General features: G+C 39.8%; 1 protein-coding gene across 2 annotated transcripts in view; it reads right to left on the bottom strand.

Annotated features, from left to right (window-relative positions):
• VAV3 (vav guanine nucleotide exchange factor 3) overlaps nt 1-25,568 on the bottom strand; it is a 363,312-nt gene that overhangs the window by 261,102 nt on the left and 76,642 nt on the right. For both annotated transcript variants that reach the window (XM_080800645.1, XM_080800646.1), the window contains exon 2: nt 17,958-18,074. In XM_080800645.1, coding sequence (XP_080656771.1) covers nt 17,958-18,074 — 117 coding nt within the window. The remainder of the gene's footprint in view (nt 1-17,957; nt 18,075-25,568) is intronic.

Raw genomic sequence — 25,568 nt, 5'->3', positions numbered from 1 at the left:
ATTAAATCCAATAAAAGCCCATCAGAAATGATCATGACTTTAAGTATGTTATCAGAAAATTAAACACAAAATGTGAATAACATTGAAGAAACAACAATCAAATTTAAGAGACACAACAACAAAATACCACGTCTGAAGGCGGAATCAATTCTGGTTCAAAGAAACCAGCTATAAGAGATATTTTAGGGATAACTGGTGAAATTTGAGTAAGGTCTAGATATTAAATTAGGAAATTACTTCTCATTTTGTTACATTGATAAAGATATTATGGCTATATAGAAAAATAGCCTAATTTGGGGAGCTACAAAACTTAAAATATTTAGGAAACAAAAGTCATGATACCTACCTATAATTTACTTTGAAATGGTTCAGTAAAAATAGCAGTGCAGGCTCCTCCCGCTATCAAAAAGTAAAGTGCTCCTATGAAACTTTTTGTTAGATGAATGGCACAGAGTGATGTAATAATTACCATTTCCTAAAAGCAAAAATCCTTCTGGGATATTTTTCAGGTAATCTAAAACACATACTAATGTGGGCCTTTCATAAAAGCACAGTGGCATGAAGGAATTTCTGCATCACAGGGGGAACATGTACATTACACAGAATAATAGTAGGTAAAGTAAATACGATCAAATGTCAACAATTTCTCAATAGTGGATATAGGAGTATTTGCTCTGGTAGTCTTTCTACTACATTTCTATATGTTTTGTTATTTCTATAATTACTTTTTTTTAATTCTTAAGCTTTTTTATTTTCCTCCAAATTCCACTGGGCACAAAGACTAGTTCCAAAGCTCACATTCTGAATTAATGTTTTTTTTCTTGACTTTGGACAGCTCAGAGATAAATGTAATCTTCATATGAGCTATTAGGATGGTAGTGTCCCTTCCTCTAAAGTACTTCCAATCTCTTTTTCAATTTTAAATGTTTTAATCTTTAACTCTCTGTTTTATACATATTATCATAAAACACCTCAAATTATTCTTCATAGTGGGCAGCTTACCAAAAAAGTGGACACAATCAAGAACATCAGGTCTATTTCATATTAAGACTTTGAGGAGCATGGTGACAATCTTCATGTATTTAAAGGATCATCCTACAGAAGATTTATAAATTCTATGCTGTTCTAGGATCAATGAGTAAAAAATTTAGAAAGACAGATAAGGATTTATCATTAATGATAATTTGCTAAATAATTCATTACCCGTCATTGAAACAGTTGCTATTTAGAAATTTCTAAGCCATCACCAGGAATCTCTCAAATACTACAGAAGGGAGTCCAGTTACGAGCCCAAAACAGTGTGGTAAAAATTATATATATGTTTAATTACTTATTTATCTACCTAAGGGTATATTTACACTTACAAAAGTCTTGGGGGCAATCTACAGACAAACCCAAGTTACAACAAATGTGAAAACCCCTCAGCAATTTTTTTTAGAAAACCAATGCTAATTAATGCCCTCTCCTTTTAACTGCATTTTATAGTAGTTTTACTATAATGCCATGAAAATTTAAATTATGAGCTAATTGTAAGAAATTGTACTAAGAAATTGTACTCTATTATCTGGAAATCAGTAAGTTCACATTGTTCTGCTGCTTCCTCCCAGAAACCTAATAGGCTGTTAGAAAAACATCAGCAGGGATTGTTGCTAATGCAATGTTAAACACTATAGACAAAAGGAAAGACACAGAGTTAATTCTAACCTGAATCTGGCCTTCTATGCATTTTTTCCATTACTTTACCCAATCCAAAGCCAATGTAATCAATCAGTCTTCAAAACTTGACCTAGACTGACCAATAAAAATGATGTACTACTCATCCTCCCATGTTGTAACACAACCATCCTAGACAATCATCTTGTCTAAGATCAAGTATGAGTAGGCCACTACTTTAAAAAGACAGCTTAGGGTAGAAACAATCTATGAGGTTCTGCCCACCCAGAAGCTGCAAGCATCATCCTTCCTATCCTTTACAGAGAAACATAGGAGGGAAGTAGCAAGTAGCAAATATCCTACACCTAGGGTCCCCAAGCACATTAAGTGTGAAATTGCTCATGTGCAATTTCCAAGGAGGAATATTCCTGGAGGATGTAAATGCCGTTCATTCATTCCAGCCTAATGATTTATTCTACTCTGTGCCTGGTTTGTCCTGACACCAGTAGTTCTCAGACATTATGCTGATTCAGCAGGAATTTTCATACTCCAATGGCTTTGTTTGTTTCTCCAATACAGAGAATGTTTGTCTCTCCAAACATTCTCTTTGAATGTTTCTCCAATACAGTCCCCCAAAGACACAGGTGCTATAGGTGGAAATTAAGCAACTCAGAAACTAAACTCTCTGGAGGAAGCTTGCGTGGCTGGACTCCACACAGCTCCGTGACTCGAGCGATGGTTTCCTGTCGTTGTTTGGTGTTCCTAACACTCCTGACGCACGCTTCCTCTGCTAATCCTGTGCCAATGAGAGTGTTCATCCCGTTCTGTCCCCATACCACTCCTGTGAGCACAGAATGCGAACACCAGCACTCTTCCACTGCTACAGATGTGTGTAGGTCACTTAAACAGGGAGAATAAATATGGAAAATACTATCCTCCTCTTCTAGACGATCCTGTTGATAAGGAAATACAAAGGCACAACAGCTAAAGGGTGAAAGGCCAAGGGTTTGACATCACTGCTGCTTGTACAGAAAAGTCGACTGGCTACTACATCGCCTACCGGACTTAATCAGTTCTCCTTGTGGATTTCTCAACCACCAAATTCACAATGACAATTTACTGAAAGCAAATCAGACTCAGTGAACTCCATATGTATCTTGGAAAACTACATCTTACTTTTAAGGTAACAGGACAGGGTTAAGGAGATTAAGGATCCTTGAACACAGCTGAGATGGGAGATGGCCCAAAAGCTAATCTGTGAGTAAGAATGTGTATACTAGGGGACAGCTGGGTGGCTCAGTCTGTTAAGCATCTGCCTTCAGCTCAGGTCATGATCCAAGGGTCCTGGGATGAGTCCCACATTGTGCTCCCTGCTCAGGAGGGAGCCTGCTTCTCACTCTGCCTCTTCTGCCTGCAGCCCTCTGTGCTTCTGCTCTCTCTCTGACAAATAAATTAATTTTAAAAAATCTAAAAAAGAATGTGTGTACTAATCAGCATGTACTTGCCATAGCTCTGGAACAAACAAAAATTCCTAGAAAGTATCCTACTATAAATATTGAATATTACAACTTCTAAAAAAAAAAAATGATTAAAGCCAAAAAAGTTTTTAAGTGTTCTGCCAGAGACCAAATCTCCACTAAATAAGCAGCAAATACCAAAAAAAAAAAAAAAAAAAAAAGAAAGAAAGAAAAGAAAAGAAAAAGAAAAAGAAAAAAAGAAATATAGGGAAAATTAAGAATGTCAAATACAGTAAGAACATTTGCAAAATAAAAGAGATTAATAGGGCGCCTGGGTGGCTCAGTGGGTTAAGTGTCTGCCTTTGGCTCAGGTCATGGCCTCAGGGTCCTGGGACTGAGCCCAGCATCTGGCTCTCTGCTCAGCGGGGAGCCTGCTTTCCCCTCTCTCTCTGCCTGCCTCTCTGCCTACTTGTGATCTCTCTATGTCAAATAAATAAATAAAATCTTTAAAAAAACAAATAAATAATGGGTTGCAAAATCTATCTACAGAAAGTGAGTGTAAATGTCACTAGAATTCTTCCGTTAAAACAAACACTGTAGGCTGCACCTGCTGCTGCTCCTCCTTGTCCCCTTGCAGTGAGCTCTACTTTCCTCCAGTCACTCAGGAGAAGCTCAGGATTCAGTGTTCTCTCTTCCCTCTGCTGACTGTTTCACTGTCACACCAATTCTTAAATGCTGAAAAGTTCTCAACCTCTAAGCCCCTCTTGCCGTCACTCTGGAAAGGTCTGCAGAGTTTTCAACCACACTGCTTTAGTCTTACCTGCCTTTCCAGCTGCTGGCATTACCACAGTCCTAGACAGTCTCCCCTTGATGGAAGTGCTCAGGCCAAGTGTACAACGGGTCATCTCATGTCTATCTGTTAAAAACTATTCTCTTGCCCGACATGAGAATCTGTGCGGACTCTGAAAGACCCACACATCACGGCTCCAATCTCTGCTGGCCCTCAAGGTCCTGCTCACCCCAGTTGCATCTAACAGACAAGCTACGAGGACTCTCCGCAGAATGCCAAGCATTCCACACGGATCCCCCTTCCATGTCTTCATACAGCACCTTCCCTTTACCTAGAAGGTGCTTTCCCACTGTGCTCTGCTTGGAAGCAGTGCGGTAAGATCTCTAAGAACAGGACCTTTGGAGTTAGGCAGACATTGTCTCCGATCCACATCGCCTGCAAATTAGGATTTGTTTTTGTAACTCTGAGCCTCAGTTTCTTCAGCCATAAAATGGAGACAAATAACATCATAGGGTTGCTGTGAGGATAAAGTAAAATGGTAACAAAGACATGGTCTTGATAAGTTCCTGACAACAGCCCACATCAGCATCCCAGATGGTTTTTCTGTCTAGATGAAGCATATACTGTGAGGTACCTTCCTTAACCACATTTAGGAAGAGCTGATGCCTTTCTCTTGTACAGCATCTTTTTGTCAGTTTTTGTATTTAGTATGCTATATTGTCATGACTTAATTATGTATACCTTCTGCAATATGGTGCATTCCTTAGAGGATGAAAAGCACCTTTGGCTTAAAAGTGTTTTAAAAAAATAGCTTATATGATTATGTAAACAACATTAACCAAAGATATAATGAAGCTCAGATAGGTTATCGCGTAATAGGAATTACAATACGCAGCCATATGGTACTTGAAGTATATGCATGCACGTTAAATCAAATTATGTTTATGCATATACTTATACACAAAAGGTACAATAATTAAATTACTATAGGTGATGTCTCTCTTTTGTGTATTTATCTTGGTATGTCTGCAAACATGCATCTGTGTGCTTATTTACATGTACATTAAGAATACAGAATTTTAAATAAATACTACCCAAAAGATTCCATGTTGATCACTGGAGAACCCCTGACACAGCTTCAGTTTCAAGTTCTCAAACTCTCAAGTTCTCAAAAGAGAAGCTTCAGTTTCAAGTTCTCAAACTAGATATCCATTTCTGGAATTACAAATGTTCTCATAAGTAAACCAAGTAAAGATGCAAAGTCAAAGCAACGTTCTTTAACATGCTTCCATCTCTTTATAATGCCTTTGTATGTGTACATAAGTGTATATGTATAGTTAAGTCTTTACAAATTCTCAAGTTTTTAAAGGAACATCAATATTAATGAAAATAGAACAGATCTGAGCTAAAAGCCTAAGCCTAGATATTTTTAGAGAGGATTACACAATTAAGAATTATCAGGGGACACCTGGGTGGCTCAGCTGATTAAGCATCTGCCTTCAGTTCAGGTCATGATCCCAGAATCCTGGGATTGAGTCCCACATCGGGTTCCCTGCTCAGCTGGGAGCCTGCCGCTCCCTCTGCTTGTGCTTACTCACTCCCTTACTCTTTGACAAATAATATTTTTAAAAAAAGAATTATCAGGGGTACCTGGGTGGCTCAGTGGATTAAGCCACTGCCTTTGGCTTGGGTCATGATCTCAGGGTCGTGGGATTGAGCCCCACATCGGGCTCTCTGCTCAACGAAGAGGGGAGCCTGCTTCCCCCTCTCTCTGCCTGACTCTCTGCCTACTTGTGATCTCTGTCAAATAAATAAATAAAATCTTAAAAAAAAAAAAGAATTATCAGAACATCATCTTATAAAATACAATGTGTACTGTTTACATTTATCAGTAATTGGCAATTTAGAATCAGATGAGATTTTAGAGTTGAGGAAATGGAGACCAAGTTAAAGGACTATGCCAAGGGGTTCTGCGGGAAGAAGTGGGACTAGAATTTAGTTAAAATTTGCTTTACAATTTAGTTAAAGTTTAATTCTTACTAAGCCTACAGTAGCACTAATATCTGCTTCCCACTAGATCTCCAGCATTCTAAACAGATTTTTCTTACCATCATGTCTAAAGTGGCTTCCTTCAATAGTTCATTATTCTACTCTGTTTATTTCCTCAATGGTACTTATCATTGGTTGTAATCATCTTGTTTATTTGTACTTTACCTTTGTTTCCTGAACTCAGCAACTTGAGGGCAGAAGACTGCCTGTCCCCCTTGGTTAAGCAGCCCTTGGCAGTGCCTGGCAGAACAAGCACGCGAACATCCGCAGAATGAAGGGATGATGAGTGAATTGTGCCCTACACCGTGCTAACTGTGCAGATCGCCACAGAATTTGATGCACGGGCACCTGGGTGGCTCAGTGGGTTGAGCCTCTGCCTTCTGCTCAGGTCATGATCTCAGGGTCCTGGGATCCAGTCCCGCATCCAGCTCTCTGCTCAGCGGGGAGCCTGCTTCCCCCTCTCCCTCTGCTGCTCCCCCTGCTTGTGCTCTCTCTCCTTCTCTCACTCTCTATCAAATAAATAAATTCTTTAAAAAAAAAAAAAAAAGAATTGGATGCACACTCCTTACCACAGCCCTGGGAGGTAAGCATCACTATCAGAGCCATCTTATACATCAAAATATGGAGGCCCTGAGAAGTTAGGTAACTTTTCCGCGTTGGTAGCTAAGGACAGGGGAGGAGGACAGTCAGGTTTACTTGATCTCAAAGTCTCAGAATGAGCTAAGGAAGAGAGTGGATTTCATGTGTCAAGGTCAAATTTGTGCAAGACAGAGGGGACAACAAAGGTCCAGCTAGAACTGAAGAAACAGGCAGAGACACATTGAGCAAAGTCAGGCCCCAGGGGTTACTCAATATGTCCAAGAATCAACTATATCCCGAGTTCTGGATAAATCTTACATTCTCAGATTTCAAGCAGTGTATCAATGTGTGTGATCTTAAAATAAGTCACTAAAGACAAGGGGTGGAGGTATGGGGAGGCAAAAGCACTCCAGGCAAAGGAAACAATATTAATCGGGAGAGTGATGACTTAGTAATTTGGTGGGACTAAAGCAGGGTGGGTAACGGAGGCAGGAAAACAAGGAACATGTTTAGAAAGACAAGAGGTCTGGATCACAACTTTGACTTGTAAAAGGGTTTGGACTTTATTCTCTTATCAGCAACAGATCCACTGTCAAGTTTTAAGCCTATGAATAATGGGATCCATTTTGCATTTTTGTAAGAGTACTCTGAAGCCTAGTTTGGAGTGATTTAAACCTGAAGGTAGGGAGCTACTTAGATTGAATACTTCAATAACTCCAGGGATAACGGCCTTAACTGAGGCATTTTTAACTTTTTATTCCCTGGCAACAACTTTAGCCAAATAGAAATGGTTGGAAAAGGAAACGAAACAAAACAAAACAACAACAACAAAAAGCTAGTTCAATTTTACACATAGTGAGTCTGAAGTGATTGTGTGATACCAAAACAGTTACTCATACACAAATTTTAAGAAATCCTAGATTTAAGGAAAAGTTTTATTAGCTGCTTTCCTCCCTGAGTGAGTCTTCAGTGCCTTTACTCTGCCATATCCCATAGAGAGAGGACATAATACGCAGTTTTAACAAGTTTATTTGGACAAGAGTATTTTTCCTAGGCTATCTAATAACATTTTTCAAGACAATGAACTTCCTTGGAAAATGCTATTCTGGAAGTTTTCAACTGTACTAAGGTTAGAGAACAGTGAAGAGTTTTTTTTTTTTTTTTAATTTTTTATTTATTTTCAGCATAACAGTATTCATTGTTTTTTCACCACACCCAGTGCTCCATGCAATCTGTGCCCTCCCTAATACCCACCACCTGGTTCCCCCACCCTCCCACCCCGCCCCTTCAAAACCCTCAGGTTGTTTTTCAGAGTCCATAGTCTCTCATGGTTCACCTCCCCTTCCAATTTCCCTCAACTCCCTTCTCCTCTCCATCTACCCTTGTCCTCTATATTATTTGATATGCTCCACCAATAAGTGAAACCATATGATACTTGACTTTCTCTGTTTGACTTATTTCACTCAGCATAATCTCTTCCAGTCCTGTCCACGTTGCTACAAAAGTTGGGTATTCGTCCTTTCTGATGGAGGCATAATACTCCATAGTGTATATGGACCACATCTTCCTTATCCATTCATCCGTTGAAGGGCATCTTGGTTCTTTCCACAGTTTGGCGACCGTGGCCATTGCTGCTATAAACATTGGGGTACAGATGGCCCTTCTTTTCACTACATCTGTATCTTTGGGGTAAATACCCAGCAGTGCAATTGCAGGGTCATAGGGAAGATCTATTTTTAATTTCCTGAGGAATCTCCACACTGTTCTCCAAAGTGGCTGCACCAGTTTGCATTCCCACCAACAGTGTAAGAGGGTTCCCCTTTCTCCACATCCTCTCCAACACACGTTGTTTCCTGTCTTGCTAATTTTGGCCATTCTAACTGGTGTAAGGTGGTATCTCAATGTGGTTTTGATTTGAATCTCCCTGATGGCTAGTGATGATGAACATTTTTTCATGTGTCTGGTAGCCATTTGTATGTCTTCATTGGAGAAGTGTCTGTTGAAAATCAAAAATAAAACTGGTGGCATCACGTTACCTGATTTCAAGCTTTACTACAAAGCTGTGATCACCAAGACAGCATGGTACTGGCATAAAAACAGACACATGGACCAGTGGAACAGAGTAGAGAGCCCAGATATGGACCCTCAACTCTATGGTCAAATAATCTTTGACAAAACAGGAAAAAATATCCAGTGGAAAAAAGACAGTCTCTTCAATAAATGGTGCTGGGAAAACTGGACAGCTATATGTAGAAGAATGAAACTTGACCATTCTCTTACACCGTACACAAAGATAAACTCGAAATGGATAAAAGACCTCAACGTGAGACAGGAATCCATCAGAATCCTCGAGGAGAACATAGGGAGTAACCTCTTTGATATCAGCCACAGCAACTTCTTTCAAGATATGTCTCCAAAGGCGAAGGAAACAAAGGCAAAGATGAACTTCTGGGACTTCATCAAGATCAAAAGCTTCTGCACAGCAAAAGAAACAGTCATCAAAACAAAGAGGCAACCCACGGAATGGGAGAAGATATTTGCAAATGACAGTACAGATAAAAGGTTGATATCCAGGATCTATAAAGAACTCCTCAAACTCAACACACACAAAACAGATAATCATATTAAAAAATGGGCAGAAGATATGAACAGACACTTCTCCAGTGAAGAGTTTTTTAAGCTGGCTCAAAAACAATCAGAAAGCAGACTCCCCTCCACTCCCCCACCCCCAAATGCACTTGAATAATCACTAAGGTATAAAGAAAGATCCTGCATGGCTCAGGTACCAGAATTCTGTGAGGGGTAGTAAAAATGGGGAAACCGGCCTAGTATTAAGTATCCCTGTGAACTATACTAGCAAAGAGTGAAACAGATGTAGAGGTTGCTAGAAAGGTCAGTTCTGTCCAAAAACAAAAAAAGAATACTGCTAATAATGTAGAAACTGTATAAAATTGTAGAAAAGCCAACCAGACGCACATATTAAGGAGGGCCAGAAACTGTCCCCTCCTTCTAGGCTTAAGGAGATAATAAACCTTGGCCTTGGAACAAGCTTTCTTTGTTCAGGAAGGAATCCCTGAAGAACTCTCCCTTAGTTATGTAATACAAGCAAACTACTGCTCGAGGGAGAGAAAGTGAAGAAAAGTAAAGAAAGCCTTTGTGGACTGACAGAGGTTGACTCCTCACAGTAGCCCTGAAGACTAGCCTGTTCTAGGCTGGAAACTGGCTGATTTTACGAGTAAAGTCCAGGGCCTTCTGATATAACAGAGACCAGAGATCCCAAATGCTGCTCTACGAGTTGAAGCTAGTAACCCCCAAGTGGCTGAATAAGGAGGCTCTGGCTCAAGCTTGCTGGCTGGAAAGGATGCCATGAGCTCATCCCTGAACAGTATTCACTGCTAAACCTGGGCAATGTGGCCTGACCAGGTTCAATGCAGAAGCTAAAATTTGTGGGGGTGGAAGGAAGCTGGTTTGGGTAGTGGCAGGCTGAGCCACACTGGAACTACAAGACCATGCTAGCATCAGAGAACAAGAGCTACTGAAGAAACCTCACAGGACCTGTCTTCAAAACAACCATGCTAGTAGACCATCAACAAGAAGTTGAGCTCCTTGTGGTGTTCTGATTAGAGCCCTAAACAAGACTGATTAGGGTCCTGGGACTGCAAAAGCCCCAGAGACTCTTGAATAATCTGGGATGAGAAACACTTTGGGAAATGTCCAGCTTCTCAAGAGTGGAGTTCAAAAAATAACTGTGAAAAGAGATTATGTTTACATGCCAAGATAATTCATTCTAGTTACATAGAGACAGATGAAAAATGTTTCTAAGGGTTGGTCAACGCATATGCACTAGCCAATATGAATCTCTCAAACCAGGCCAGCGTGAGGTCTCTGAAGCTACCTGCACCTCCACGAAGCTCATGGGTCTTTGGGCAGGGAGGTTTTCCTGCAACCGGGAAAGCCAGGTAAAGATCCAAGGAGATGCACAGGTAGCAGGGAACCAATTCCAGGTTCTCAAGTATTGTTGTGCTGGAATGTATGTGGAGCTTTAGAGGGCAAGCTCCCACCACCCACAAGCACTGGAAGTAGGGATGAGAATGTGGAAACCAACCAGCATCCAGGTACAAATGCTGAGAGAGGCTAGCCTGGGCTAGCACAGTGGGCAACAAGAAGTCCTTGTACCATTATACATGTACCCTGAGATGTCCAAGTCAGGCTGGGAAGCGTGAAAAAGTGAAAACACACCAACTATAAGACACACCCAAGCAAACATTATCATAAGATGTATTATAAGGCATTCCAGATGGGCCAGAAATTTGAGTTCACAATGTCAAGGCAGCCTGATAGCAGCAGATCTGGGCTAATAAACTGGGGTGGCAGGAAGGGGGAGAAGACGGGGTACATACTAATGCCTCTTAACAGAGAGGGTATAGACAGTTGTGAATTTCCATTACGCAGACAATTCCCAAGACTTTTTCTACATTAGGTTAACCATGTATCCTTTGGTTTTCTCAGCAAGTTCAAGTTTATTTTTAAATGGCAATTCATTTTTTAAGGTGAAGAACCAAACCATCTCCTACCCTGAATCTGATGGAGCTGCTAATTTGGTTTATATTCTAGGGGGGAAAATACATTTATTGAGTGGTAAGGCATCAACTACCTTCAGGAAAACTTCCCTGCAGATCTCTCAACTAATCTCTATGCACAAAAATAAATAAATAAGTAAAAATAAAGTTAAGACATTTTTAAGATTTTATTTATTTGACAGAGAGACACCAAAAGCAGGAACACAAGCAGGGGGAGTGGGAGAGGGAGAACAGGCTTCCCACCGAGCAGGGAGCTGGACGAAGTTAAACATAGTCTTAACACAAAAGCCTAGGAAAATGTAAGTTATAAATAAGCATACATGTGTGTATATGCATACATACATGTGTATTATAATTTTCTTAATACTTTGAGCCAGAAAGTATCAAACCAAGTAAATTTTCAAAAAATACCACTAGAATCTTCTTCCTGACTTTACACATATCCACCTTTAGAACCCTGAATGACCTGTATCTACCCAAACTACTGGTTCTATACTGGATCTATTGGTTCATTTAATCACTTCCTGAACAATATGCCAGGATCTTACATAAAGCCTGTTTTCACAATAATTCTGTGTGATAGAAATTATTATCCCATTTATAAATGAGGAACCTACAGTTCAGAGGAATGAAGTGAGAACCCAGAGGTCACACAGAATTCTATAGTGTTTTTTGACTTCTTGGACAATTTTGTACGAATCAACAAATATCTCCAAGCCCTATTCAACCCCAGATCAATGTGTTGGAGCCCTCTTTCAGTCCTTTTTACCCTGTGGTTTTAAGGTCATCTTCAGATCTATCTGCATGGCCCAAAAACATAGATACAGCTGGAGGCCACAGGAGAAGTGAGCTCCCAGCCTGAAGAGGCATGCACGTCCATTTGCTTGACCCAGTAGAGCACAAACAGACTGGAAAAGGGTGTCTGATGACTTCGTCTCTTGAAGACCTGAAGATCTATGATACTGCTTGGGTCAATGGTATGGACCAGAAAGCATTCACGACGAAGCTGGGACTATACTTCTACCTAATTATTTACACACAGCAAAACAGATGTTCTAAGTCTCAGTCTTCATACCACCTTTTCTATATATGATAAAAGATGTAGGGCTACCAAATGGTCTCCAAGTTGTGTGGAACTTTGATAATAGAAGAAGAGTTATCTACACAACTGAAATCATATGAGCAACAAAACCAGGTGAATCACTTAGTTCTCTCCACCAAAAGTGAGAGAAATCTAAGGAAAACCCGCCTGAAGAAAAAAGGAAGAATACATTGGCTCACGTCATGGACAAATCCAGAGATTATGGATTTGGCTTTGGACACAACTTTATTCCAGCCACACATGATGCCAGTAGGCTCCCCCTCAGCTCTGTTTCCTCTAAACTGGGTCTGTTTTGAAATACCATGAGATACCTCGATGACTGTGGCTCTAAGCCTCGTAGCAGGAGGATATTACAACAGAACTGCCCCAGAAAATGTCTCAACACATCATCTTGGTCCCAACTGAGTGACTTGCCCCATCTCCAAACCCTGCCCTATGGCCAAAGAGATGAAGTATTCTCAATGATTAAACCACCCAAACTACTGGAAAAGGGTGCTTTCTCAAAGGAGACTCAGGACCACAGAAGCGAGAAAGACAGCTGTGCAGGATAAAACAGATTAACCCCAGGACACATTAGAAAGAACAAAGTTTATTTCCTCATCTAACCCCTTCAAACTCATTAACTCTTGAACTCAATTCAAAATTCAACCTCTATGTTTTCCATGAATTCTATATTTTCTATGAATTCTAAACCAATTAACACTAGATAATAACTAGTAATTATCAAATACACACTTTAAAACCTAGATACTGTTAAGCACTTCACATACATTATTTCCCAATCATCAATTTATAGAGGAACTGAGGCTCAACCAGGTTAACCCAAGCTCAGCCGAAAATCACATACTTTAAAGAGTATAACCAGAATTCAAACCAAGATCCAACTCGGATACCATATTCTTAATCCAAACACAAAATTACCTCTCTCTCAGTATTGTTCTCACCCGTATCCCTAACTCACCTCTAAGCCAATGCTCTGAATTCCTTTTGACAGAGGCTGTCCTGAACCTTAACACATTGCTACTATCTTATCGCTACTAAAATCAGCTAGAACTACTTTTGGTTAGGTGGGATTCTTTTTGATTCAAGAAAACATATCACCTTACACTTGAAAGGTGCTTAATGCCGCGTGAAACAATAGACGTGAAGTCTGCTGGTAGCAAGAAGCAGGCCCTTACACCACCCAGAGCAACCAAAGGAAGGAACTGACTTCATCACTCATCTGGACAACAGCAGCAACGGGATTTCTATTACTCACTAGAAATGGTCTCACTAAAGAAAAATCCCATGTGCTTCCGCACTGTAAATGTGCCAACAGACAGCTCAGTAGGAAACCTTTCCAGACAGCAAAATCGTTAGTCGGAACATGACAGTTTGAACAGAGGAATAGCAGATCATTCATGCAGCATGGTAGTGAAGAAATTTACGGAGCCTATTGCAATGTAAAAAGTATTATAATTAATAACTGCTAATTTTCTAGAGAAGGAAGTGGTTTATTACATTTCTTAAGCAAAGAAGACAACTAAGACAACTTTAACTTTTTTTTTTTAATTATATAATCAGAAAAAGATTGCTTTGGGGTGGGGAGGGGCAGAGGGAAAGGGAGAGAGAGAGAATATTAAGCAGGCTCCACGCCCAGCATAGAGCCCGACCTGTGGTTCAATCTCACAACCCTGAGATCATGAACTGAGCTGAAATCAAAAGTCGGATGCTTAACCAACTAAGCCACCCAGGCACCCCAAGATGAAGCTTTTTTAGTAGAAAGTCAACTTGGGCGCCTGGCTGGCTCAGTCAGTTAAGCATCTGCCTTTGGCTCAGGTCTTGATCCCAGGGTCCTGGGATCAGGCCCTTCACTGGGCTCCCCGCTCAGTGGGGAATCTGCTTCTCTTTCTGCCACTCCCCCTGCTTATGCACATGTGTGCTCTAATAAAGAAAGTCTTAAAAAAAAAAAAAGTTAACCTTCTAATTTAGTAAACTCATTCCCCATCCCTATGTGATTTGAAAAACAAAATCAAGTTATAGAAAACATTCAGAACTATTCTAACTTTTTTGACACACGAGTTTGAATTGAAATGAATATTCTCCTAACACTGGGTAAAAAACTCAATACTAGGAATTAAAAGTAATATGGACAGGCAAAATTACCATAAGCCTTTCTAGATTGCACAAAATGTGTGTGCTCTTCACTATCTCAAAAATTAAAAGAAAAACTTTCATTCATTTGTCTTAACACATGCAGTATGCTAAATCATATCTATAGAATAATTAGATGTCAAGTGACAGATCACTTATACTTTTTAATTTCATAAATTCCCCGTTTTCCCAGAATTTTCCTAAGTTTCAGAAGAAAAAATATCCATATCAATGCCTATGATTCAGGATAGACTTCTGGAACCTAGAACCGAGGGAGAATGTAGGCAAAGCTTTGGGAGCAGCCTACACCACAATGGGGAAGTTGGGGGAAGGTTAGCTCAAAACTGACTGTATGATGAGAATCTGTGAAACATTTATCCAGGTAGAGTTCTTAATTTCAACAACCCATTATATTAAAGGCTCATGCAGTATCCTAAATCTTTCTTCTTTCTTAAAAAAAAAAAAAAATTAGATGCCAAGTCACAGATCACTTGTGCTTATTTTAATTTCATATCTTCCTTTGGTTTTCTTCCATGAGTTCATCCTTTTCCCTGTGCATTCACACAGCAGCGAGACCCAAATGCAGATGGCAGACAAGAGAGACAAAGGACTGGGAAGTCAGAAGGTCTAATCCAGATCTGAACCAAGGACACCTTAAAATCACTGTTAAATCTCCCCATCTCTTAGTTTCTTCATCTGACAAAGGGGAAGACTTGCTTGTTTCCTCCACAAGACTATCATGAAACTCAAACAAGGTCAGTGATATGACGTACTCTCAAAGCTTCAAAGTGCTATAAAAACATTAGATACTATTACAATTAATATATTCCTAGGCAAAAAGGTGCCAAACATACATGAATTCTAGATGTGTTATTTGTATGAATCGAGGCAGACAGAGGCATATAGTTATAGATATTCTCTTTTTATGTTAATTGCAAATTTAATTAAATCCCAAGGAATAAAGAGAAAAACTAACCTGTCTACATCCTGTTAAAATTTATAGTCACAACATGAGGAATGATTCGGTGTCTACATCAACATACTATTCACATTTTTTAAATGTAAACATTTAAAACTGCATGAATTGTCCAAGTTCTGTCACTTACAGTCCAGGATCTGTAAATAGGGATGACAATGGTACCTACATGATGGGGTTGATATGAAGACTGGGTCAATATGTACAGAGCACTGGACCACTATGTGAACACTTGCACCATGGTACCAGGGAGAATCAGCCAGCTCTGGGTTCAAACTATTGCTCCAATCTCTACTAGATGTGTGATTTGAATAGTATGTCTCAGAGGGCCACTGTGAGGATTAATGGTCATATATATAAGTGTGTGTGTGTATATATGTATATGTATATTTATGTGTGTGTATGTATACATATGTGTGTATGTATGTGTGTGTGTGTGTGTGTGTGTACACACACACATGAAGATTGAAAAGATGCCAATTATCTTGAAAGTTATCAGTAAGTGGTGGGATTGATGGTTTTGCTTAGAGTAATAATGTTTAATGACAGTAATACTGGTAAGGTATGAAAGAGCTTCTTTAACTTTCAGTGGTTTATTGAGGCCAGATAATTTTGGAAGAGATACTGCACCAATGTTGGCAGTAGCAAAAATGTATGTGATTTTAGAGTGCTGAGTACAGGATCAAATTCTCAATGACATCCCCAAGCTTAACTCTGTCTCAGATTTATCATTGCCAAAATATTTTAAGTAGACAGAAACACATTTACCCTTGAGAAGCATACAGTTTACTCCTTCATATTCAACTCTATTATCTCAACTCCTACAAAGCTTCCATTGTGTAAGTGCCCAGTGGTATACCACCACAATAAGGCCATTGTGTTTCCAAAGAATTTAGATGATTTCCCAGTCTTTGTCAACACCATTTCTTGCAAATCTGAATGAAAAATGAAGATCTCCTTGAAAAGCTTTTAAAAGTCTAATCTTTTTTTCATTTTTCATTTCCCTAAAAGAGTGAAAAGAAAATTAAGGAGTTTTTTTAAATAGGGGGAGGAGTCAAAGAATAAAGAGAACATTTTTTTTAAGCTGTTAAGATGTTTTTTAGGGTTAACAACTTAGAAGACTATCCAATCCACCTTACCTGGAATTCTAGTTGATTCCCTGTCATCTTCATGGCTTCACTTCCTAGCCACAGACAAATACGCTACCAACCTGTCAACCCTCACCCCCACAAGGCTTGGTTTTCAGTTGCTTTTGTTACCATGTTATCCTCCATCACTTTTTTGGACCTCAAAACTGTTAAATCACAGCTTGCCAGAGGAAAAAGGAATCTTAGAAACCATGCTCTTATACCCATTTCCTTTTGCACATGTTTCCAAACTGACTGTCTGATGAATAAGAAGACTAATGACTTCCAGAAAATGACAAAGGGACTCTGGGTCAAGAAACCAAGGATTCTCTCTCCCTGGGCAGGGTGGCTTATCCATACTTGCATCAAATTTCAGCATCAAATTTCTGCATCTAATTTCTTATGTGTCTCTTTCAAGTTTGTGCAATCTATTCCCATTTTTAAGCAAACCAATCCATTGCTTGGTTTTCACCTTATAATTAAAATATTACATCTTAGAAATCAAATGAAGTATCACTCTCAAACAGCCTTTCGATGAGATACTAGCATTGGAATTACAAGAGTAAGGGCAAACTTCTCAGTATCATTTAGTTTTATTTTGTTTTTCCTAATTCTTATGTTCTTATTTTCATAATGCAATTATGTCATCAGGAACCAAAATAAGGTCACCTTAGTTACCTCTTTTATGACTTCTTACATGCAAAAAGTTTATTTCTGCCTAATCACTTAAAAATAAATGACCACAGCATTTAAGAGAATAATTTCTGTCACCTATTACACACAAATGTTTGGTGTATATACAAGTAATAACAGCAAATCTTAGAACAATTTACATGTGGCAAATATCGTTGAAGTTCAACAAGCTAACATGTATCTGCTGAAATGCAACTAATAGGAATTACTCAAAAATCTCAAACATTTGGATTCATGTCTTCCCCATCACCTACCCAAGTGTCAAAATAGAGAAAAGGGGCAGCAGATCGTTCTCAACTTCCAAAAATTAGGTGCCTTTTAGATATAGAAAAGACAGGAGGGAAATTTATAAGATGGAAAACAGTAGTCCTACCCTTTGAGGTAGCTCATTGAAAAAGCTACTTCTGGGGTAAAGGACTCTCCTTGTACTGCTTTAAATAAAATAATTCTATTCCTGGGACAGGGGGATGGCTCAGTCAGTTAAGCATCCGACTCTTGGTTTGGGTGGTAAGATCAAGCCCTGAGTTGGGGCTCTGTACTCAGCGGGAAGTCTTAAGATTCTCTCCTTCTGCCCCTCCCATCACTCACTCATTCTTGTTTTCACTCTCAAATAAAAAATCTTTAAAAAAAATAATAATTCTAGCCCCATTTGAACAATGTCATTTGTTTTGCTAAGTCACCTATGTGTGAAATTTAATTACATAATGCAACTACCTAGACCACTTCTGTCATAAGTCCTCCTTCAGCAAAAAATGGTTAAGTATTTGATAAACTGTTCTCCACTAAGAGAAAACACATAGAAAATGAAATGTGATTACCTTTCCAAAGTCACGAACATCAAACAGGTCAAATGCTTCAAAGAGTTCACTCTTTCTCATTCCAAAGGTCTCGCAACAGGCCGTGAGGAATGTCCTTATGTTCTTCAAACAGAGAAACTGAGGAATGGGAAATAGCTATTAGTATATAGTGAATCATTCTGAATGCTCTATATCCTCTGTCCACACAGAATGCTATTTAAAAAAATGACAAGGGAAAAAAAGAATCAACCAACTTTTGAGACTGCTTTGCAATTAATCCTTCAGCAGTATTTACTGAGTAAGTTACATAAAGTTTCTGCCCTCATGAAACTCATATTCTAATAAAAGAAGACCCACAAGAAAAAACTCAGCAACAAAAACCAAAAAGGGAAATATTTTATTTTCATGTGGTGGTAAGTGCAATGGGGAAAAAAGCCAGGTGGAGGGATCAGGAGCACTGGTGGGAGGGGGTGGGGAGGCGCTTAAATAAATGATTAGAGAAGGTGTCACTGGGAAGAGAGCAGATAAGCAGAGATTTGAAGCGGGTGAAGGAACAAGCCAGGCAGAAGTACAGGTCACAGCATCCCAACTTAAAGTAGGATCCCACAGCAAAGCCCTGAGACAGAATATCTAAGGTGTGTTTAAGAAAGGGACCAATGTGGGCACCTGGGTGGCTCAGTCGTTAAGCATCTGCCTTCGGCTCAGGTCGTGATCCCAGAGTCTTGGGATCGAGCCCCACATGGGGCTCCCTGCTCGGAGGGAAGCCTGCTTCTCTCTCCCCCACTCCCCTGCTTGTGTTCCCTCTCTAATCTTTAAAAAAAAAAAAAAGAAAGGGGCCAATGCAGCTGGAGCAGAGTGAGTGACAGGGAGAAAGGGAGGAGGTGAGCTAGAAAGGTAATGGGGTCAGATGATGAAGGACCTTGTTGCACCAGCTTTTACTCTGACCAAGACAAGAGTCGCTGAAGGCTTTGGGGCGGAGGAGGGATATGACCTGCTATTTTACAGGGGTCTTTCAGTCTGCTGTTTTTAACATAGATGGAAAGGAGGTGGAACAAGCATGGAGATAGGAAAAGCAGATAGGAGGGTAAGACATAACCACGCGAAGACCATGTGTTACGCGAAGACTACGTGTTACATTCTGACTATGTTAAATTTGAGATACCTCTAGTCATCCAGTGGGATGTGGGGCAGGCAACTGGATATACAAATCTGCAGTCCAGGGTACAGGTATACAGTACAGACATAAATTTGGAGTTTTTAGAGTATAAAGAACTTTTTTTTAAAAGATTTTATTTATTTATTTGACAGAGATCACAAGTAGATAGAGAGGCAGACAGTGGGAGAAGGGAAAGCAGGCTCCCCACTGAGCAGAGAGCCCGATGCGGGGCTCCATCCCAGGACCTTGGGATCATGACCTGAGCCAAAGGCAGAGGCTTAACCCACTGAGCCACCCAGGCGCCCCCACAGGACATTTTTATCCATGATATTACTTTAGAGGACTTTAGGAGAAAACAGAGGAGAGGACCTGGAAATGAGTCATCTTAGGAGATCAGGAAAAGAGCCCACCAGGAAGCTGATCACGAGTGACTGGTGAAGAAGGGAAATAACCAGAAGCACAGGTTTTCCCTTAAGTAAAGAAAGTGTTTCTAGAAAAAAGGCATGATAAACTCTTTTAGCTAGTGATAGGTAAGATTTGACCTAGCGCTGTCCATGGATTCTGGCAGTGTGAAGGTTACAGGTATACCTTGATAAAAACAAGTTCTGTGTGGAATGGGGTGCATGGAGCAGGTTCCAGAGACAATGGGAACAGAGGAAGTGAAAAGAGAATATAGAATATAGACTCTTAAGGAGTTTGCTGCAAAGGGAAACAGAGGATTGAGGAGGTAGTCTGAGAGAAAGAGAAGTCAAGGAAGGTCTTTTTAAAAACAATGGAAGCTGTTATGACATGTTTTTATTTTGATGAGAATAAGTCAGTAAAGAGGGGAAAGTTGGTCATGCAAGAGAGAAGGCAAGTCGCCAGAATGAGGTCCTTGAGTAGGCAAACACTGCTCACATGGAGAAGTCTTACTTGGAGAGAGAGTCTCAGTTCATCAACACTACAACAAAAGGGAAGGCAGATAGGCAGATCTATTGACAATTTTTTTTTTAAAGATTGTATTTATTTATTTGACAGACAGAGATCACCAGTAGGCAGAGAGGCAGGCAGAGAGAGAGGAGGGAGCAGGCCCCCTGCCGAGCAGAGAGCCCGATGTGGGGCTCGATCCCAGGACCCTGGGATTATGACCTGAGCTGAAGGCAGAGGCTTTAACCCACTGGGCCACCCAGGTGCCCCTATTGACAATTTTTAAAAACAAAATTTACTTTCACTATCCCAAAGACTCAGACGTACCTAAGCAAAATATATACATACCCTGAAAGTGAATCATTGCTTTTTGGAAACCTGAGCTGCAGTGGCACACATAAGACTATTATCCTCCAATAAGTGAGAAACCCATCAGCTAATCTGAGCCTTCTTTTTTTAAGCACTGTCAATGTTTTATTATGTTGTTTTGTTTTTCATATTGGTTTTTTAATTTACAGAAAGCACATTTTACTTCCTCGGTATTTGAAACATTCAGATTTTTCACAGGCTTAAGTTAGATGCAGTTTGACCCTTTACAGGAATCCTTCTCCGAGGCTTAAATATTTCAGGAGAGGTTAAAACCACAGGGGAAGCATCATGAACCCTTTGAAGCACAAAGGCAGAAGCCAATCAGCACATGGAATTACTACTTGCACTTTAAAAAATTCATAAGAGACCTTTACAACGCAGAATCACTCCACATGTAGCTCTTCCACATAGGATTGCTTATTTACAGATTAAAAGCCTTGCATTCTGCCAAGATAGACAATAATTACTCTCTTGGGGATTATGCAACTGCTCTCTTGCAATATTTTTTACATAATTAAGTGCCCAACTCATAGCTCACCAAGGAGAAGCACAATTACGCATGCCACCCTCTGAATATTTCTCACCAAACCCAGATTTCATCCTGTGTAGGAAAAACTACAGTAGACTTCCACCCAAGTGCTTCCTTAACTCAGAAAAGCAAGTATTATTTCTGAAAAGTTAAAAAAAAAAAAAAGAAAAAACTGAAATGCAGTCATTACTGGATACACATTTAAAAACAGGTCTTCTTGGGGTGCCTGGGTGGCTCAGTGGGTTAAGCCTCTGCCTTCGGCTTAGGTCATGATCTCAGGGTCCTGGGATTGAGCCCTGCATCGGGCAAAAAAAACCCACAAAAAACAAAAAACAGGTCTTCTTACTTCTAGAACCAACCTTAACTTTATTTGTCCCTTAACTAGTTCAGTTCTATTAAATTCCACAAATATTTACTGGATTTGGAAAAAGTCACTTGTATCCTCTCACTTTTTTGAGGCAATCCTCAAATTTGGTGTTCCCTGTAGGTATTTCCTCAGGCAACAGTTTTTGAATGCCTACAACATTCCAGACACTGGAAATGCTAAAAATGAGTAACACGAGTGGTTCTGCCTCAAGCTTGTCTAATCTTAATTGGAGATTTTCACAGTTATCCAGTTTGGCTAATATCACTAGGATCACATTCCACTTGATGTTCACAGGTGCTCATCTCTGTGCCCACACAGGAACGAAGCTGAGGGCTGGAGGAAGTGAGCCCCAATACCACTGCAGACGCACTGGTCAACCTGGGACGGACAGCCTGCCTGCCACTCCCGAGACTTAGATTTTGTTTTCATCATGCTGAGCTTGTTCTTTTTCCAGTTTATTTTAAAGAATTTCTAGTATATGTGCTGCCGAAGCGAGCACTATTTTTAAGAATTTCTAACCAAAAATTGAGAAGATAGTACAATGAACATTCCACCTACCCAACAACTGGAACATACTGTCATATATATGTGTTTTTTTTTTTTAAAGACTTATTTTAAAGAGAGAGAAAGCTCGTGCGAGCACAAGGGGGAGGAGGGAGCAGCAGAGGGAGAGGGAGAGAGAACCTTAAGCAGACTCTGCAATGAGCAGAGCCCAACTCTGGGCTCGATCTCAAGACACTGAGATCATGACCTGAGCTGAAATCAAGAACTGGACACTTTACTGACTGTACCACCCAGGCACCCCTATATATGTGCTTTTATATGCCAACTCTTTATTTATAAAATGTATTTTGCTTATGTATTTGGAAGCAAGTTACAGGTACCACAACACTTCACTCCTAAATAGCTCAATAGGCATCTCCGAGGAATAAAGATATTTCCCTACATACCATTATCACACCTAAGAAAATTAACAATTCTATGTTATCTAATATCTACTTCATATTCAAATTTCCTCAGTTGCCCACCCTATGTCTCCTTATGCTATGTCCTCCCCCAGTGGGATCCAATTAAACTTTATCCATTGCATTTGGTGGCTTTATTTTTGCAGTATCTTTTGAGAAATCCCACTGCCTTTTAAGACATAGACTTTTTGAAGAGTCCAGACAAGTTGTCTTATAGAAGGTCCCACATTTTGCATTTGTCTTATTTTCATGGTATCATTAAACCTGTTTCTCTTTCCAGTGAACCAAAAGCTAAGTCTTAATACAAATTAAACAGTTTTAGCAAAAATACTTAATGCTGTGAAATTCCTGTTTCATAACATTTAAAGATACAAAATGTTAAGTTTAGCCATTATTACTGGTGCTAGCTTGATCGCTTGGTTAGAATGTTTATTGCCAAATCTATTATAAAGGGACATCTTCCCCTTTATATTAATAAAAAATCCTATGTGTATTAATTTGGTGCCATGTCATATTTCCCAATAATTTTTCACCGTGACTTACCATTCACTAATAACCCTTGCTTTGATTAATCCACTTGGGACTACAAAATAGTGATTTTTCTGATTCTATCATTCCTTCCATAATTATTAGTGGTTATTCTTTTTTTTAAGAGTTTATTTTTTTATTTGACAGAGAGAGAGATCACAAGTAGGCAGAGAAGCAGGCAGAGAGAGAGGAAGAAGCAGGCTCCCTGCTGAGCAGAGAGCCCAATGCGGGGCTCGATCCCAGGACCCCGGGATCATGACCCGAGCTGAAGGCAGAGGCTTTAACCCACTGAGCCACTCAGGTGCCCCACTGGTGGTTATTCTTACAAAAAGAGCTTTCAGTGCCCTCCCTCCCATTCCCTTTTTTCCACTTGTTTAAAAAATCACCATTTTTTTTTAGTTCATATTGTCCCAAATTTGGCCATTCGGAGGTCCTTTTAAACTGGCCTAAATGATCTCCAATGCACCATTCAGATAACTCTGTACTTTTCTTTGTGGAATGCTTAATAAGTCAACTCTTAGCTTCCTCTGCTAAGATGAAGGGAAGTTGAATTTTTTGAAGATGACTGATGAATACATGAGCTTGTTTTATGCTTAGAGATGTGATTGGTGTTTTGACACACTTATTTCAGTATAACTTTTTTCTCCCCAGTTTATAAATTCTTTTAGATTAGTAGTCATATGATTGTCCTTTGTATCATCTGTGGTAGCTTAAAACATTCTGCCTTCAGAGATGGTTTACAACACACAAGAACAAATATAGCTCATTATTTCATAATCAAACGTGGTGTCTGATAAAAAATTATACAACTTTACATTTAATTTATAAGAGATAACCTTAGGAATTTTTAGAATTTAGGATTCAAATTTTAAGAATCACAATTTTAAATAACTTCAGGATTTTTAAAATATTAAATGTACACACACAAGATAGTTACCAAAATTAAAGATATATAAAAGTCTAAACAGCATTTTCTCATTTAACAAATACTACTGAGGTGCAGATTATATACTAGGCATCATAAAACTTCATAAAACATATCTTCAATTGGGTACTGCTTTAATTTATTAAACATATGTTAATGGAATCAAACTCCCAAGAACTAGGTATATTTTTAAGATTTTATTTATTTATATGACAGAGAGAGACACAGAGAGAGAGAAACACAGGCGAGGGAGTGGGAGAGGGAGAAACAGGCTTCCCGCTGAGCAGAGAGCCCGATGCAGGACCCTGGGATCATGACCTGAGCCAAAGGCAGACGCTTAACCATCTGAGCCGCCCAGGTGCCCCAAGAACTAGATATTTTTAAAAAGCAAATAGGATCCAAACTGTCCTCAGAAGAGTTACCCTGGCAGGACAGAGCCCCCAGACCAGTGACAGCACAATTACACAGTATGTGGCAACTACCATATAGAGAGTATTCAATGGTTCTATGGGAGTCCTGAAGTATCAGAAACAGCTTTCTGGAATAAGTGACCAATAAGAGGAGAGCTGAAGGAGAGGTGAGAGTCAGTCACAAAAACAGGAAGAGTGATTGGCATTCAGGGAAGGGAAAGGAAGATGCCAGACTTGGGGTGCAAGGGAATACCAGGTAAACAGCACAGCATGTGTATGAGCACAAGACAAGGCATGGCCTGCTGGGGGCAATGGAAGTGGTACCAAAAGGACACAACCCTCTGGAGGGCAGTAGCTAGAGCTGGGTTAGAAAGGGGAGCTGGGGCTTACAAGTCTTGCCAAAGAGATGTGGGCTTTCTTCTAGAAGACATGGTAAGGTTCAATGGGTTTAAATAGAAGAGTAGAACACTCAGCTTGCATTTTATTATTACAGTAATATTTGAGTGTTTGCTATGTACCAAGCTCTATGCTAAGGTTTAGGTCCTTTAAGCCTCATGACAATTCAGTCAGGAAAGTTTTCATTTTCTCTTTCACGCATATGGAGTTTACTCAAGGTTATATAACTGCATTTGCTAAAGTAATAGTGTCATGATTCAAATCCAGACCTTCTTGCTACAGAGCCCACATCCTTAACTACGGTGTTATTCTAGCTCTCTTTTGTGGTATGCAGATTAAATATTTTCTTTTCTCTTTATTAAGGAGATGATATGGGTTAGGCGGGCAAGACAAGACAGTTAGGGTGCTGCCATATTAATTTAACAAAAAAGATTATGGCCATTTGGACTAGGACTAGCATGGTAGAAGGAGGAACTGAAAGTCTATGAGGTAATATGGAAAGGAAATACCCAGTAACTGACTGAGTGGGTGGGGAAAGAGGGAAGAGAGAAGAACTAGGAATTATATCCATAGCTCTATCATGGGCTCTGCACCTACAGTAAAGGCACGCTCTAAAAATGGTAGCTTAGCAGCTGGGGGACGGGGTGTGTGAAAAGGAGCCAAGATGGGGGACAATTAGCTCTTGTCTTTACATCTGGAAGATCCAGTAATGAGAACACGTCGAGGGAGCATGTCAGGGATATCCAGTGATGAGTGATGTACGCTAACAGCACAGGCAGCGGTCTTCAGCCCCCACACCCACCCTTCCCCTTGGAAGTACATGAGCAGCTTGCCTATCTATTACAAGCTGAAGAATTAAAACAGTCGAAAAGCACTCAATAGATGCAGATAACCTTCAAAGAAATTTTAATACCATCAAGGTCTAGGACACCCTCAAATTATACAGAGATCTCCAGATTAGATAATGTTTTATCACCAGATAGCTACCACAACAGACAAGGCTTTTCAAGGTGCAGCCTCTCCCACAGGACCACTTCTATGCTAGTAATAGTGATGTTCCAGAAAGGAAACATTTAAAAGT

The sequence above is a fragment of the Martes martes genome, assembly GCF_963455335.1.
Source record: "Martes martes genome assembly, chromosome: 4".
In the NCBI taxonomy this organism is placed as follows: Eukaryota; Metazoa; Chordata; class Mammalia; order Carnivora; family Mustelidae; genus Martes; species Martes martes.
The sequence above is the reverse complement of the archived record's forward strand: the minus strand, read 5'-3'. Positions and strand labels throughout refer to the sequence as shown.